A 16,736-nucleotide genomic window follows, 5' to 3' on the forward strand; every position below is an offset into this window, starting at 1 on the left:
AGAACTATGGGGTCAGTGTTTTTCCCCATAGTTCTCCTTAGGGTAACGGAAGGACACAAACTAGCGTCCTCCCGTTACCCTAAGGAGAACTATGGGGTCAGTGTTTTTCCCCATAGTTCTCCTTAGGGTAACGGAAGGACACAAACTAGCGTCCTCCCGTTACCCTAAGGAGAACTATGGGGTCAGTGTTTTTCCCCATAGTTCTCCTTAGGGTAACGGAAGGACACAAACTAGCGTCCTCCCGTTACCCTAAGGAGAACTATGGGGAAAAACACTGACCCCATAGTTCTCCTTTAAGGTGGTGTTCATCTCTGTTTATATATTACCTGTACAATGGATTGAAAATAGTGTGGGATAGGATTTGTTGGCATCCTATCCCAGACAGTTTTCCGTTCATTATCAGAAATACATTTTTTTGTTGTTGCTTATAAATACGGTGCTATATGAATAGGTAGTTATGGGGGTCCCGAAGACCGGGGGGCTGTTATTGGGAATATGTACCTGGTTACATGCTTTTAATAGACGGTTGCTAATAAAGTGACATAGCAAATGGGGGGGCGGGGATTTAGGGTGAGCATTTCTGTGCTCAATTCTATTGCAGTCCTTAAATAGTATTTGATTTAATGGAAGGAAACTGTGGACTCCACACTTAGAGGTTTTGTAGGCCATACATCTATTTAGGCCCTTAAGGAATGTACAATCACTTACCTGTGACTGAAAGTAGGTTTCCTGTGCGGTGGATAGGACATCAGCAGAGGCGATATCTAAATGTAGTAAAATTTGCCGGAAAGAGGGACGGTTTCTTGGCTTACTGTTCCTGTTTAAGATAGAAGAGACTAAATTGAGACCAGACTAATATATTATAAACTTAAGATAAAAAAATAAGAGTATGATTTGTTGCCAAGAACAACAAAAACAGTTCTTCTTTCATAGCTTATAAAATAATATCTTATGATAAATGTGTGGGCATTACTAAGCTTTTTGTGTGATTTATAGGGCCCTTCAACCCAAAACTGATCTTTCCCTTTTATGGTTGATGGCACAGATTTAAACCACCAGACCGTTTACAGATATCGGAGCTTAAGCTCCTGGGTCTGCATACCTGCTGTGGCCATTATGATGGGTTCCCATTCTCCCTGAAGGATTTAAAAAATATAGTTTATATTATGGAGAATACAATGAGAGGAGAAGGGACATGCAAGGTGGGTGGGAAGACCAAAGAGTTCCGGGTGGACAGGACTGGAGTTAATCATTATGCTTTTGGAGTATACATACGGTATAAGAAGCCAGGAACTGATTCAGCTTACCAGTCTCCACATATAATTCAAATATGACTTTTTTGTAGATTCACCTAAGATGTATCATAAATACACAATACTGCAATAGGATAGGCTGTAAAAGGCTATCCTATGCTATGTGTATATCTGGCCAAAAACACTTATGAATGTAATCTTGGTTACAAGTCTTAAAATAGAAAGCATTTCACATGTCTCATTTCTATCCCAAATGTAAAAGGGGTTTATTTGTCATTTCATGACAGTGGACGGAGCACTGCAGATCCTTCTTTTTGCACCCCCTAGGTCATCTGTGTCTCCAGAACCCCAGGTTTACAAACTCATATTAAATGTATATTTAGTCTACATATTAGTGGTTCTGAACGCACCGTTGGCCCAAGGGTAAAAAGAAAAGATTTGTATGGCTCCACCTGCTATTTAAGATGAGCAATAAACATATAATAACTAACTAAACCTTTAGAAAAAGTGGGTTTGCTTATATACTTTGCACTATTTTAGTCCCCCCAAGCACACAGTGACCATTTTTTCCTGCAAGTCCATTTAAAGAATGAGGGACCCTTATTATAGGAGAATTTCCCACTGTCCCATACTGACCAGCACTGTCCCAAGAGGAGCTTGAATCCATCGGGGCAGCTTGATGGTACGGGAAGATGGAGGCTGTTGCTACCCACACCCCATATGATAGCTGAGGAATCCACATCTTTATAGGGAATCTCTCCTGTCAGAAGCTCCCACAGGACAACTCCAAATGACCTGATCAAAAAGAGAAATTAAATACAAATGACACCATGCCTAGTATGTGAACATCATTTAAACACATGCATTTTTCTGTTACTACATAAAAAACTGTAAACAGTAAGAAACACATTTTAAGTTTGGCACTCTGTCTTGCAATATAATTAGAAAAAAATGTCAATTTCTGCTTAGAAGTACAGCAATGCATCATTAAATAAGTCATCACGCTTAACTTATAATTAGAAAGAATTTGACTGCCTGCGTTTACTTTTCTCACACTTCCCATGTGTAACGGCATCCTCAGCATCTCTGGACATGCAGTATCTCAAGCTATAAAATTGGCCTACATGTGCAAATTTCCAGGGACCAATTTACTCCATTGACTTGATAAAGCCCCACCTACATTTTGAAAATAAACAACCTCGGTATGAGGATTTGATCTTCCTATTGCATATCGACAAAATCCCAGCAAACAGAAAGAAATGCAAGCAAAGAGCAGAAGATCCAAATCTAAAGAGGATAGCTGGCCATGTACCTATGATCCGATTACATTAAAGCATTTATGTCAGCCACGCTGCAGTAACCAACAGCTGCTACATCGGAACATTCATATTTATGTCCAGGCAGTTTGGAGGAGGGAAGACAATGGAAGCATAGGCTGGCTGCACTTGACACTGTTCACCTAGGTGTGTGAGGCAGTGTATGAGTGGCGATAAGTGCAAAAATTATTGGATTACATTTGTCAACTGGTCTGATCGATTTTGTCCCCACAGGAGCAGCAGGCAGAGTGTTTTGCTGCCATAGATCTGACATTATACCTGTTATCTCATGTTAATGGCAAGTAGACCCCCCCCGCCAAAAAAAATCATTGCATTACCACCGATATGTTCACATTGTACATTAAGAAGAGAATGGTAAAATAAATGATTGTCTATGATATCACCAGGAATAGAGGTTACAGAGAAAATCCTTGTGGAACTGTGAGTCTCTTACTGTGACACATTAGTCATTAGGACAACAAATACACACTCAGACTTGTGGAAGGTCAAGAAGACAGATCCCAAAAGGGACCAGTGAAGATGCAGCTGGTATATGGAGTCATTATTATTACTGGACTGGGCTTTTACCCATAAGCCCTCACTTGATACAGGATTGGCAGTGGTGGTAATGTCTTAAACTGGTTTCTTTTGCAGAGACAAAAGGTTTAAAAAAAGAAATATGGATTTATTTTACATCTCTACATTTTTACATAATTAATATATTATTGTATTAACATTTTATCATATAGGACAGGACATCATATAGGTCTGGACATCCTTAGGATCTTTACTGGTGGGACGAGTGTCCTTCAATGAACGCAGAGAAAAGGATTTTACAGCAAATACAAAAAATCCTATTTTTATACTACTATTAAAACACCCAAAATGCTCTGGCATAGCATAATAAGCAAGGTCAAAATGTATCTGCATGCACCTTATACTCACAACTTAAAATCATCCTAGAGCCCTTAAATCGTGTTAACCATAAGCTTTGATATGGTGTGGAGGTATCTTCTCAATCTGTTTGCATGCTATGGAACAACATAGTATCCTGAGGCCAATGTATTTCTGATGATGAACTAAAATTATGTGGTGGTCATGTTGTTTTAGTGAATACATTTTGACCTCACTTACTATACTATGCCAGTGCACTCTGGTGTTCTTGTATTTTAGTTGAGACCTTCCCAGTGAACTGTATGAGTTGCCGAGCATTCACAAGTTGGGAGTCAATCTGATCGACTGCAAGAGCCAATTGTTTACTTGTTTTTCATGGCCTCAAGCGCCATGTAAAAAGATTTGAAATACGAATATCTTTTTACCTTCATTTTTTCTTCCTGATCACCGCTTCTTACTCACACCCAGGGCTGTAGCTACCATGGGGCGAGTGAGGTACTTGCCTCAGGCGCAGCTGAGAGGAGGCATAGCCAGGGCCGGCCTGGCTGCGCCCCCATTGCCATGGTGAGCACAGGGTGCCATTGGCAACAGGGGCGCCAGGAGGCCAGCACAGCCACGGCTCGGCAGGGAGAAGAGGAGTGGCACAGGCTCCAGCTTCTCCTCGGATCCCCGCTGCTCTCCCCCGCCTGAATGGGCAGAGGACTCTGTGTCCTCAATCTTTGTTTCTATTTCAAAAGGGAAATGTCAGTGGTCTGTCTAGATCCCTGATATTTCCCCGAAGCACCCCAACAGTAAAAAAAAAATACAGAAAATAAAAATAAAACATAAATTACAAAAAAAAAAAAAAAAAACCCCCCCCCCCAGACATGTGCAAAGACTAAAAATTTGCTTTGGACGGAATGAACGGAAACTAAAAATGTTTTCATTAGTTTTCTCAAACTAAACAAATTGATATACTATCTTGGATTTGATCACCAGCGCATTCTGTGTGCGCGGCGTTGGGTGACATAACACGTCTGTTGGGGGGCACACTTTTCTGTTCTTGCCTCGGGCACAAAAGCAGCTAGATACAGCTCTGCTCACACCTTTATGACTTCTGTCCTGTGGCTCCCTTTCTTTGGATATCCCAGCAGGTAATCACTAGTCCATTAAGTCTTAAGCCCAAAGGGCCTCAAATTTTGCTTAAAAAGATTACAACTGGTAACGCAATTTCAGTTTATTCAATAAAGTGCAAACAGCATTGCTAATGTGCAAACTGCTGCATTCTATGGCAGCTAATCAGGTGTCCATTTACCGTGGTCAGATCAGCAAACACACTTTCTGCTGGGTGGCTATAGATTACTGCACTTTACACGTCCTAACTGCTCTCTACATTCTTATCGTATAAGCCGGATTCCATTCTGTCAACGCAGCTGAAGCAAAACAGAGGTTACTGTAGATTAGTGGTAATAAAATGTTGTTTTCATGTTGTTGAAATATAATTTGAATATTTTACTTTTATTAAGATAATCTTTCATCTCATACATATTATGTTAATATAGTGCAGATCTGAACAGCTGCACCTTGACTTCAGTAATTACAGAAGGATAATAACATTAATGATTATGGTGCAGTGTCTTCAACCATCCACTAGGTGGTGCTAGGTGATCTGCACTGCAGTGCATCCTTCCTATTCTACAGACAGAAAAATATGGGTACCAATGATTTAAACACAATTCATATGGAATCTACTTTATGTTCTACCAGACATTCAGCATGCTGGAGGATTGTTTTGGAAAGTAAGATGTCATATACCCTTCAGTAAAATATTTAAGGCAGAACTCATGGACATCAGAGGCATTAATAAATAATTCTCATCTTAAAAGGCATCTGTGAGGACAGAAATATGGAGGCTGAGAGTGAAAGGCTGCCATCCGATTCCTACTTAGTAAGCCCCTGACCCCACACAAGCATGCAGAACAGAAGTATAGACTTTTCAGACTTTACTGGCTGCATGCTTGTTCAGTGATTCACTACTAGGTAATTAATCCAGAATCAGTTTTATAACCTGGACTCTAGATTTAAACAAAGCAAATCAGTAATGGCAGCTTCCACATTTCTCTCTTCACAGATTACTTTCAATTGCAGTAACTATAGCAATCAACCAGAATATATCTATTGATCTGACTTTAGCAGAGTTCTGATTGGTTGCTATATATCATTGTGCTTAAAAATAGGAACTCTATTGAATAGGGCCATTGGCGTGCTTCAAGCAGTTATTATGATATTAGTAAGTTGACAGGCTAAATGCTGGTGAATATAAAAAACAAGTCTTCCTGAAATATATACAATTGAGATTATATATAGATATATTCCACATATACAGTATATATACATATTGTAACAAGGACACTCCACTGTAGTCCAGGTAAGTCAAGGAAACACAGTTTATTGAAAATAGCTTGAAACAGCAACATAAGACAGTCCTTGTTATGGCTCTGTAGCTTTCCTCAGCTACAAGACACTCACGCTGCTCACCCCTCGTGAGCCCTCACTCTGCTCTCTTAGCAGACTGTACCGCAGGTCCTCGGGTCACCGACCTTCCTGACCTCTCCCAGCCACCCCTGGCTGTTCCGTGTGCGTCAAGCATGCACACGAGGTGGTCTGTGTCCGTGTGCTCCCTGCACGCACACAACTCCAACACTCCCCAGGGTGGAGCTCTCCTGACTCACAGGTGGGGCCCTGAACGCATCCCAGCACACTCTTCATGAAGGATGTACACAGGTGCACAATCAGGTGCTGGTCACTACCAAAGCATGGACCCAGGAATGGAGATTTCATCCCACCCAGAGCTCTAAGAAATCTCCTGGCTCCAGGATCCCAACTATGATCCAGACAACCTGGAAATAACTGAAAAGGCAGTTCTCTCCTGGTACACGTACTGTCTTCCTGGAGCCACTCAGCCCCTCTGGCTGAGAACCCTGGGTGACTTTGAGGCCACCTAACACCGTGGTATTGGCTTACATTGCCACAATATATATCTGAAACTCTGTGCAGCCAATCTTATGATTTAAGCACCACTGCCAGGCAGCTCTATCCTGGACCTCCATGCAGACTTCACTGCATTTGCCCAATACGGCCTGGTCCAAGACGCGCCACTGCCTATGCAAGGCATATACAGGTGAAACTCAAATAATTAGAATATCGTGCAAAGTTCATTTATTTCACTAATGCAACTTAAAAGGTGAAACTAATATATGAGATAGACTCATTACATGCAAAGCAAGATAATTCAAGCCGAGATTTGTCATAATTGTGATGATTATGGCTTACAGCTCCTGAAAACCCCAAGAACCCCAAATCCACAACCTCAAAAAAGTAGATTATTACATGCAATCAATAAAACAAGGATTGTACATGGAACAATATCGGACCTCTGAAAAGTACAAGCATGCATATGTACTCAGTACTTGGTTTGGGCCCCTTTTGCCGCACTTACTGCAATTACTTTTGCACGATATTCTAATTATTCGAGTTTCACCTGTACATATCAGCAGGACAATAATGAAGTCATTATTGTACTCTCCCCTCATGTACGCATATTGCCTCATAAGACTGACAGCATTGTACAAATGCAGTAGAGCCCTGATTGGCACATAGTACTGCCCTTCCCTTCTCCAGTTTGAGGGCTGCTTTACAGGAGATTACAGGAGGCTGATAGCACAGGTTTAGGTAGTTATGCTAGTTCTGGGTATAAATTATTATATCAGATTGTGCCTTTTATTTACATGTAATTCAGGAATGCTGATAAATGAAGTGAACACAAACGTCTAGTCATGTGCAGGGAATATGAACAAATTAGGGCCGCAACCAACTAATCGATTATGAGAATAGTCAACTATTCTCATAATCGATTAGTTGGTTGGATCCCCTAGCTCTCTCCTCCATGCTGGGAGGAGGGCACAGCAAGCAGTGGGCGGGTGCAATAGCCAGTCTGTTATTGGCTATTGCAATTTGAAGTGGCCAATAGCAGGCTGGCTATTGCACCAGCCCACTAGCTGCCTTCTGCGGAATCTTGCCACTGATGCTATACAAGCACCATGTGCTTACAATAAAATTATTAAAAGAAATAAATAAAGGTGAGAAAAAGGTCATTTTCGGTTTCGGCCTGATACATTCTGCTACGGGAGGTGCTTGGCTGGCAGTTTCATTCATTTCAATGGAACCCCAAACGCAGTGTGATGTCCCGCAGTGGAACGCATGGTACCACAATGCTGTGCGTTCCAGTGCTGTATGAATGCAAAAAAATTGTGCATGCAGTTTTTTTCTGAAGTCACCTTTATGTTTGTAACACTGCGTTTGTGTATTTTACATTAGATTAAGGAGGATAAACAATTGACACAGTTTACAAAATGAGGGATTTCCCTGCCCGGCCCTAAATATCACGTTTGTTTAAAAGAGAACACTTTATGCATCAGCTGAGATTAAATATGATTAAAATCATTTTCATTTTTCTTTCACAAATAATCTGAAATCAAAGCCATTATGCATTTCTCTGTGCTAGATTTATTTACAGCTCCTAATGAAAATGACTCATCTCTGTCTTGATTAGAAAGAGCCGGCCAGAAATGAGGTCCCATCTGCAGCATGTTCCTGGGAAGCCTATTTAGTGCAGATGAGGGCTAAGTGTGTGCGTGCAAGTATGTGTGCCTGTGTGCCAGCCGCATAGGGATAATATGTGATGGAGCCTTTTCAAGAGGGGTCATACAATGACAGATGGACACTAATCCCACACCCATCTCCATAGTAACACTGTCTGGCCCTGCACATCAGTGATAATGACCCCCTTTTCACTGATTAACGTGGGCCGCTGACTACCAAGCGGAACAAAGAAAAGAAAGGCATGCAAGCTAAATGAAGAAATGAGAAGGGATCACAGTAACAGAGATGGACAGTCATCCTAATTGTCAACTGGTATGTTAAATGGTGTAGACCTATATATATATATATTTTACACTTTGAAAGGAATTTAGCGAAACTGGAGCAGACAGAATCTGGAGCAGTTGCCCATGGCAACCAATCAGATTTTCTCTTTCATTTTCAAATCTTAACTGAACAAAGTGAGGAGAGAAGCTGATTGATTGCGATCACAGCTGCTCCAGATTTTGTCTGCTCCAATCTTGATTAGGAATGCACCGATACCGTTTTTTTGGTATCAAGTATGAGTACCGATATTTTTTTCCGGTACTCCCGGATACAGAATAACGATACCGGAAGTCCCATTAAGGACTTGCCACCTGGCTTCCTGATTAGCCAGGCTGCGTGTAAAGACTTGCTACCCAGCTTCCTGATAAGCAGGGAAACCGTCTGGTGACGAGGTAGCATGGAGCCAGCTTTCTGACCAATCAGGAAGCCATGGGGGTGGGTAATGACGCCTGGCTTCCTGATTGGCCAGCTTCTGGACCAATCAGGAAGCCGAGCAGCGAGTCATTACACGGCACCCGACTTCCTGATTGGCCGGGAAGCCGGCTCCATGCTCCCTCGCCACCAGGTGACGAGGGAGCATGAAGCCGGCTTTCTGGCCAATCAGGAGGCCAGGGGGCAGGTAAGGACTCACCATCCGGGTTACTGATTGGCCAGCTTCCTGGCCAACCAGGAAGCTAGGCGGCGAGTGATTACATGCTGCCCGGCTTCCTGGTTGGCCGGGAAGCCAGCCCCACGCATGGAGCCGGCTTCCCGGCCAATCAGGAAGCCGGGCAGCGTGTAATGACTCGCTGCCCGGCTTCCTGATACTGAAAGCTCGAGTATCGGACTCGGCATCTGAGCGGGTACGAGTACTCACCCAAATACTCAGTATCGATACCGATACTAGCATTGGTACCAGTGCATCCCTTGTTTTGATAAATTCCCCCCACTGTATATATAGGGTCTCTTTCCACTAACGTAACATAGGGTAAAAAGTTGACCAAATACAGCCAGATCTACCCAGTCAGGCTCTTTCTGCTAATATTGGGCCACTTGTGATATCATGGGAGTTACCACGTTATTGTTGGCAAATGTCAGTACTCACTGACATATTACAGATCAGTACTCACTGACATATTACAGATCAGTACTCACTGACATATTACAGATCAGTACTCACTGACATATTACAGATCAGTACTCACTGACATATTACAGATCAGTACTCACTGACATATTACAGATCAGTACTCACTGACATATTACAGATCAGTACTCACTGACATATTACAGATCAGTACTCACTGACATATTACAGATCAGTACTCACTGACATATTACAGATCAGTACTCACTGACATATTACAGATCAGTACTCACTGACATATTACAGATCAGTACTCACTGACATATTACAGATCAGTACTCACTGACATATTACAGATCAGTACTCACTGACATATTACAGTTCAGTACTCACTGACATATTACAGATCAGTACTCACTGACATATTACAGATCAGTACTCACTGACATATTACAGATCAGTACTCACTGGCATATTACAGATCAGTACTCACTGACATATTACAGATCAGTACTCACTGGCATATTACTAAAATATTTCAAGTGATACCTATCCAATCCAGCGAGACCGTGTTTCATGTTACACCCTGAATATGCGTGTAACATGAAACATGGTATAAAAGGTGAACTTAGCCTGTAAGGGATAATGCTATGGATTTATGTTGAGGTCAAGAGTGACTGTGACATTTTTGGGAGTAATAAAAACAGTTTTTTTGGTTTGATAAATGAATAACAAACACTGTAATTCCTATTAGTGGCAAAAAAATAATGTGGGTTCCATCATCAGAGGTTTTGCCATTTTCTTTGCCTCTAATAGGAATGACCGTGTTTGTTATACACTTACCACACCATAAAAGATATAGTATCACTCCCAAAAATGTAACATTCCTTTTACTCTTGGCCTCAACATAAGGCCCCATTCACACTAAGTGACACTTACCTCGAGCGGAGCCAAGTGGCCGGGATAGCGCGACTGTTCGGGGCGACGTTCCAGCGACGATCGCGTGACCTTCACCGTCGGGCTGCATGCAAAAATAGAAAAATCGTGTGACATCCGCGGGAAAAAGGGTCCCGCACAAGCGACACGTGACCGCGACGAGTGACATGGAGCTGTTCTATAGAACAGCTCCATTGAAAATCATTGGACGGCGACTTCTCGCGATGTCGCGTTGCAAATTTGCGCGATATCGAGGCGGAAATTGCGCGATTATACGCCCACTGTGAATGGGCCCATTTACACCAGATGCAATGGGGCTGCCTTGCCTGTTTTTCAAGTGCAGCCCCAATGCAAGACAGGGCAACTTGGCTTGTCATGAATGGGCACAGTTCACCCCGCCGCATTGCTTTTTAAAAAAAAGTACTGTATGGATCGGCACATCGGCACTGTGCCGGGCAATGCACACCAGCAGCTGTGTGCACAGCTTATAGTGTGAATGGGCCCTAAACCTCAGCTTTAAGCTGGTCATACACCTAATGATTATCGGCAGATTTTTTTTCGTGCCCTCAAAGACCATTCGTGGACGATTTCCGAACGATGATCGATATGTGTATGGGAACCTTAACTCTAAACCTATATCTCAAGTGAAATGTATGCCCTGAGCATGATACACCTATATTTTCATGCCACCTTTTGGTTCATGGCAAAATTAAAACTTATGTAAAGTGACTTATCTAAAGTGGGCATGACTTAAAAGAAATGGTTAAACCAGTGTGGTTTAGTCAAAATGAGCAATGAGAATGATAGATTTGAGCCACGTGTTCATTAATACTCCTATAAACAGCGTGTAATGACTCGCTGCCCGGCTTCCTGATACTGAAAGCTCGAGTATCGGACTCGGCATCTGAGCGGGTACGAGTACTCACCCAAATACTCAGTATCGATACCGATACTAGCATTGGTACCAGTGCATCCCTTGTTTTGATAAATTCCCCCCACTGTATATATAGGGTCTCTTTCCACTAACGTAACATAGGGTAAAAAGTTGACCAAATACAGCCAGATCTACCCAGTCAGGCTCTTTCTGCTAATATTGGGCCACTTGTGATATCATGGGAGTTACCACGTTATTGTTGGCAAATGTCAGTACTCACTGACATATTACAGATCAGTACTCCCTGACATATTACAGATCAGTACTCACTGACATATTACAGATCAGTACTCACTGACATATTACAGATCAGTACTCACTGACATATTACAGATCAGTACTCACTGACATATTACAGTTCAGTACTCACTGACATATTACAGATCAGTACTCACTGGCATATTACTAAAATATTTCAAGTGATACCTATCCAATCCAGCGAGACCGTGTTTCATGTTACACCCTGAATATGCGTGTAACATGAAACATGGTATAAAAGGTGAACTTAGCCTGTAAGGGATAATGCTATGGATTTATGTTGAGGTCAAGAGTGACTGTGACATTTTTGGGAGTAATAAAAACAGTTTTTTTGGTTTGATAAATGAATAACAAACACTGTAATTCCTATTAGTGGCAAAAAAATAATGTGGGTTCCATCATCAGAGGTTTTGCCATTTTCTTTGCCTCTAATAGGAATGACCGTGTTTGTTATACACTTACCACACCATAAAAGATATAGTATCACTCCCAAAAATGTAACATTCCTTTTACTCTTGGCCTCAACATAAGGCCCCATTCACACTAAGTGACACTTACCTCGAGCGGAGCCAAGTGGCCGGGATAGCGCGACTGTTCGGGGCGACGTTCCAGCGACGATCGCGTGACCTTCACCGTCGGGCTGCATGCAAAAATAGAAAAATCGTGTGACATCCGCGGGAAAAAGGGTCCCGCACAAGCGACACGTGACCGCGACGAGTGACATGGAGCTGTTCTATAGAACAGCTCCATTGAAAATCATTGGACGGCGACTTCTCGCGATGTCGCGTTGCAAATTTGCGCGATATCGAGGCGGAAATTGCGCGATTATACGCCCACTGTGAATGGGCCCATTTACACCAGATGCAATGGGGCTGCCTTGCCTGTTTTTCAAGTGCAGCCCCAATGCAAGACAGGGCAACTTGGCTTGTCATGAATGGGCACAGTTCACCCCGCCGCATTGCTTTTTAAAAAAAAGTACTGTATGGATCGGCACATCGGCACTGTGCCGGGCAATGCACACCAGCAGCTGTGTGCACAGCTTATAGTGTGAATGGGCCCTAAACCTCAGCTTTAAGCTGGTCATACACCTAATGATTATCGGCAGATTTTTTTTCGTGCCCTCAAAGACCATTCGTGGACGATTTCCGAACGATGATCGATATGTGTATGGGAACCTTAACTCTAAACCTATATCTCAAGTGAAATGTATGCCCTGAGCATGATACACCTATATTTTCATGCCACCTTTTGGTTCATGGCAAAATTAAAACTTATGTAAAGTGACTTATCTAAAGTGGGCATGACTTAAAAGAAATGGTTAAACCAGTGTGGTTTAGTCAAAATGAGCAATGAGAATGATAGATTTGAGCCACGTGTTCATTAATACTCCTATAACAATATTGTTAGAATATATTTATGAATAAAGACTGCAAATGGTGTTGACAGGCTTCATTCAAACAGAAGCGTCTGCTGGTGCTCCTAGAACACAGAGCAGAACCAGGATTTAAAAGTGACAGCAGAGTCCTTCAATTACACTGGGCAGAGCAGGCAGGGAAAGTCCAGATTGCTATGAGGAGTGCCACCAAACACTCTACAAACAGTTAAAGAACCGGACAGCCGTTATAAAATAAATGAGTGGCAAACCTAACAGAAGCTTGGCAGAGATTATGTTTGTTGGCATAATGCAACAGTCCACACAGTCGACCTCGTACTTGGTGCAATCACTAGGTCCTAATGTAGCCATGTGAAATTTAACTGGGATTCTTTAAGCCAGTGGTTCTCAACCTGTGTAACCTCAGGACCCACATTTGTCCTCGGTCATTAAGTCGCAACCCAAGTCGCACTACTATGGAACGCATGGCAGTGTGGGCAGCTGTGCTGTGATGGAGCTCCATCCATATGTGCATTGCTTGTGCAGCTCACATGTGCGCCTGTAGAGGTGTTGGGAGCCAGAATGTGACGTCCCTCCAGCCCAGGCACCTCTACAGGACATGCGAGGGAGCTATAAGCAATGCACGTATGGAAGGAGCTCCTTCGCGGCCATACCCCCAGCCCACCCCACCTCATGTCAACACTCGGCGCTGGGCAACATATTTTGAATGGCTGCTCAGTGTAAGAATGGACAGTGCTGCACTAGGGGGAGGCTGAGGAGCCTCTCACTTAGAAAAGTGGAAGGCATGAGGCGACCCACTGAAGACGGGGTCGCGACCCACTTTTGGGTCACGACCCACAAGTTGAGAACCAAGGCTTTAAGCCATAACATACCCTTCATGAGTTTATGTCTTCAATGACCTAAAACTTTATTGGCTTTCAACAAATCGCTAGTTACATATGAACTAATACAACTATGACATTGTCTAGAACTGTCTACATTATTTGTATAGTTTGGTGCTTCAAGCAGGCTCCCAGCAATGCCATCCGGTGACACCAACATGGGGCCTGCAAAACTGTACAAACTCTGGTCGCCCCTGAGCAATTAGCAGGGTAAGCTGGAACATCTTGATGGGTAAGGCAATCATCAGAGTACATGGGGCTTGCTGTCAGACTTAGAGGCTTTAAGAGGTTTCTTAAAGTAGAACAAAAAGGGGAATTGCCATGGACTGCCATTGCTGAAAATGCTAGTTTTTGGTTTCAGTAGTTACCGTGTCAATGACCCAAATAATATGCAGATTGAGAAAGTCAGAGGTCCCTATTTGCATATTTGGTCCAGTACTGTTTGTTTCATTAATTTACAGTATTAAAGCAAGGGAGTCAGGATGATATGCAGAATGGCAAGTAGCATTTTTATAAGGACTCCATGTTTTCCTCATGACAGGTTTCCTTTAAAGAACAAATCCATGTAACAAGTAAAATCAGTTAGCTGGCGGTGCAGATCATCTAGTGCGCTGGCAGTGCAGGTCAGGGGGTGAGGGGGCACGGCACCTCTGTTCGGTGTCCCACCCAGCTCACTGATGTAACTGGTTTCTAGTGAGTTGGGCAGGACGCCGGCCAGAGCGTTACAGGTTGCCAAGAGCTCTGGCCTGCTGCCTCCCACGTGACCCAGTGAGATGCTGCCTCATTATCCGGACAATCTGGTGTTCCACTCTCTCTGTCTGTCACCATCAGATTGAAACTTCTGGTGTGAGTCCATCATATGACTGTAAGAATCCTCTTAGGTCTCTTTCCGATCAGATTTGGCTGTCAATTTTTCAGGCCGATCTGATCGGAAATCCAATGCAACTTTATGCGCAGCCGGATGTAAACAGACATGTGGCCGTTTATGATCTGACCTGACTTCAACTAGATCCTGAAAAAAAAAATGAAACAGGATTCCATTTCAGTGGACCAGATCGTGATGGATCAGCAGTGACATGCGGTTCCTCTGGTTCCGGGTGAGGCATTCCCCAGGCTCGCCCTCAGCACATTCCGCCCCGCCCCCCCTGGCCGAAGCCCCACCCCTAAAGGACTAAACCCCACTCCCAACCCATCCCGAAGCTAGTGTGGAGGAGGAAGGGAGGAGACAGGGAGGAGCCTCCCTGTCCCTCACTTGCTCGTCACTGCTGAGGCATCGAGATCGATGGCCTCAGTGGGGTTTTTCTTTCTTTTTTTGATTGGACAGCTTGGACCAATGGCGCTTTGGAGGAAAATGGAGGAAACAATTGAACAGACATGGATTTCAAATGAAAAAAAATTAAAAGTGCACAGATCCCCTGCTGATCAGAAGGGATGGGCCTGTGTGAAAGGGGGCTATGTACAGGCATGTTGCTATACAGACTTATTTGTATGTTTGTGAGACAAAAATGGGCCTACACTGGGTGTGTTTGGGAATCTCCTGTATTGCAAATAAGTCAGAAAAAGGGGATCCCAGATCACCAGATTACTACTGGAGCAATGCTTGGCTGAAACCCTAAAGCCCTGCGCTGTGTTTTCCCTGCATGCATGACATGGCTTATTTTTCAATTTTGACATGTATATGCCTTTATTGTCGCATTTTCCATTGCAATAAAACATACTAATTAGATAAAACACAGGTTTATGTTTAAGAATATATATTATTACTATATAAATCCTGTATAATATTAATAATAACAACAACAACTTATGACCATAGCATCTGTTTATAAAGTAGGTGATGAGCATCTGCTGACAGCCTGAGAAGCACATGTCAGGAGCCACCGTCTGGCTGGCCGAAGGTCAATGAGAGCTGCATGGAAGCCAGTCCCACTAATTATCTGTGAAGACGACGATTAATGCCTTGTTGAACAAAAGAGGTTAAAATAACACAAAGGTTTTTCCAAACTACCTTTGGGCATTACCAAATGCTCTTCTTCCTCCCTCCTCGGCCTCCTCCCAGCTCCCTCTTTCCTGCTCCACCACGCTTAGTGGAAAAAATGACTAATATAATTAAGTGGAAACACGGAGTCTTGGGCTCCCTGGACCCTCTGACTGGGCAACCAGCCAGATGTCTGCCATGTTCTCTTTTCCCTTAGGAGAGATTTTCTTAGACTGCAACCTGCGGAGAAACTGCCAAATCCGAAGCTCGTGGTATACAGAGCATGAAATGTCACTGCATCAATACAGCCAAAATCTCAGCCCTGCTAGAAGATCCACTAATTGTTTATTGAGCCCAACAATCAGCAATCAGGTCTTTTAAACATCCCATATGATTGGATTACTGTAGTAATCTAAGGCCTCCTGCCTCTGAAACCGATTGTGACCTCCGGTAAGCACTCTTTGTATTTACACTGACGTCATGTAACCCCAATGTACTTGCAGAAAGACAACAAAGAAAACACTAGGATTTCCCTAGGTCCCCAGTGCCTAAAAAAAAATAGGTGCTCCTCATAGCCATGACCGTATTTACAGATCACGCTGTTCTAGGCATACCAGAATAATTACGTCTTTAGTAAAGCTCCGCCCCTTAAACCATGTGATCATTTAAGTAGAAACATGCGCTAGGATATGCTAAAGGAGGCAGAATGCAGCATTTTCATTGTACAAAGCGCCGAACAAAGGAAAGGAGAGATAGTTCCTTGTTTTATAAACAATAAAGGGCCTTCTGATTCCTTTCAACAAGCTCTGCACCTCTAACCCCCTTTAGTTCTCAATCTGCACCCAGGGCCGGATTCCTCACA

The 16,736-nt window shown here is 43.1% G+C and overlaps 1 protein-coding gene across 1 annotated transcript in view; it reads right to left on the minus strand.

Moving 5' to 3' along the window:
- MAP3K12 (mitogen-activated protein kinase kinase kinase 12) overlaps positions 1-16,736 on the minus strand; it is a 104,716-nt gene that overhangs the window by 14,442 nt on the left and 73,538 nt on the right. Inside the window, exons 6-7 of the mRNA XM_018556209.1 lie at positions 1,890-2,048; positions 709-817 (exon numbers count right to left, since the gene is read on the minus strand). Coding sequence (XP_018411711.1) covers positions 709-817; positions 1,890-2,048 — 268 coding nt within the window. The remainder of the gene's footprint in view (positions 1-708; positions 818-1,889; positions 2,049-16,736) is intronic.

Source organism: Nanorana parkeri, unplaced genomic scaffold, assembly GCF_000935625.1.
Source record: "Nanorana parkeri isolate BGI_ZX_2015 unplaced genomic scaffold, ASM93562v1 scaffold228, whole genome shotgun sequence".
Classification (NCBI taxonomy): domain Eukaryota; kingdom Metazoa; phylum Chordata; class Amphibia; order Anura; family Dicroglossidae; genus Nanorana; species Nanorana parkeri.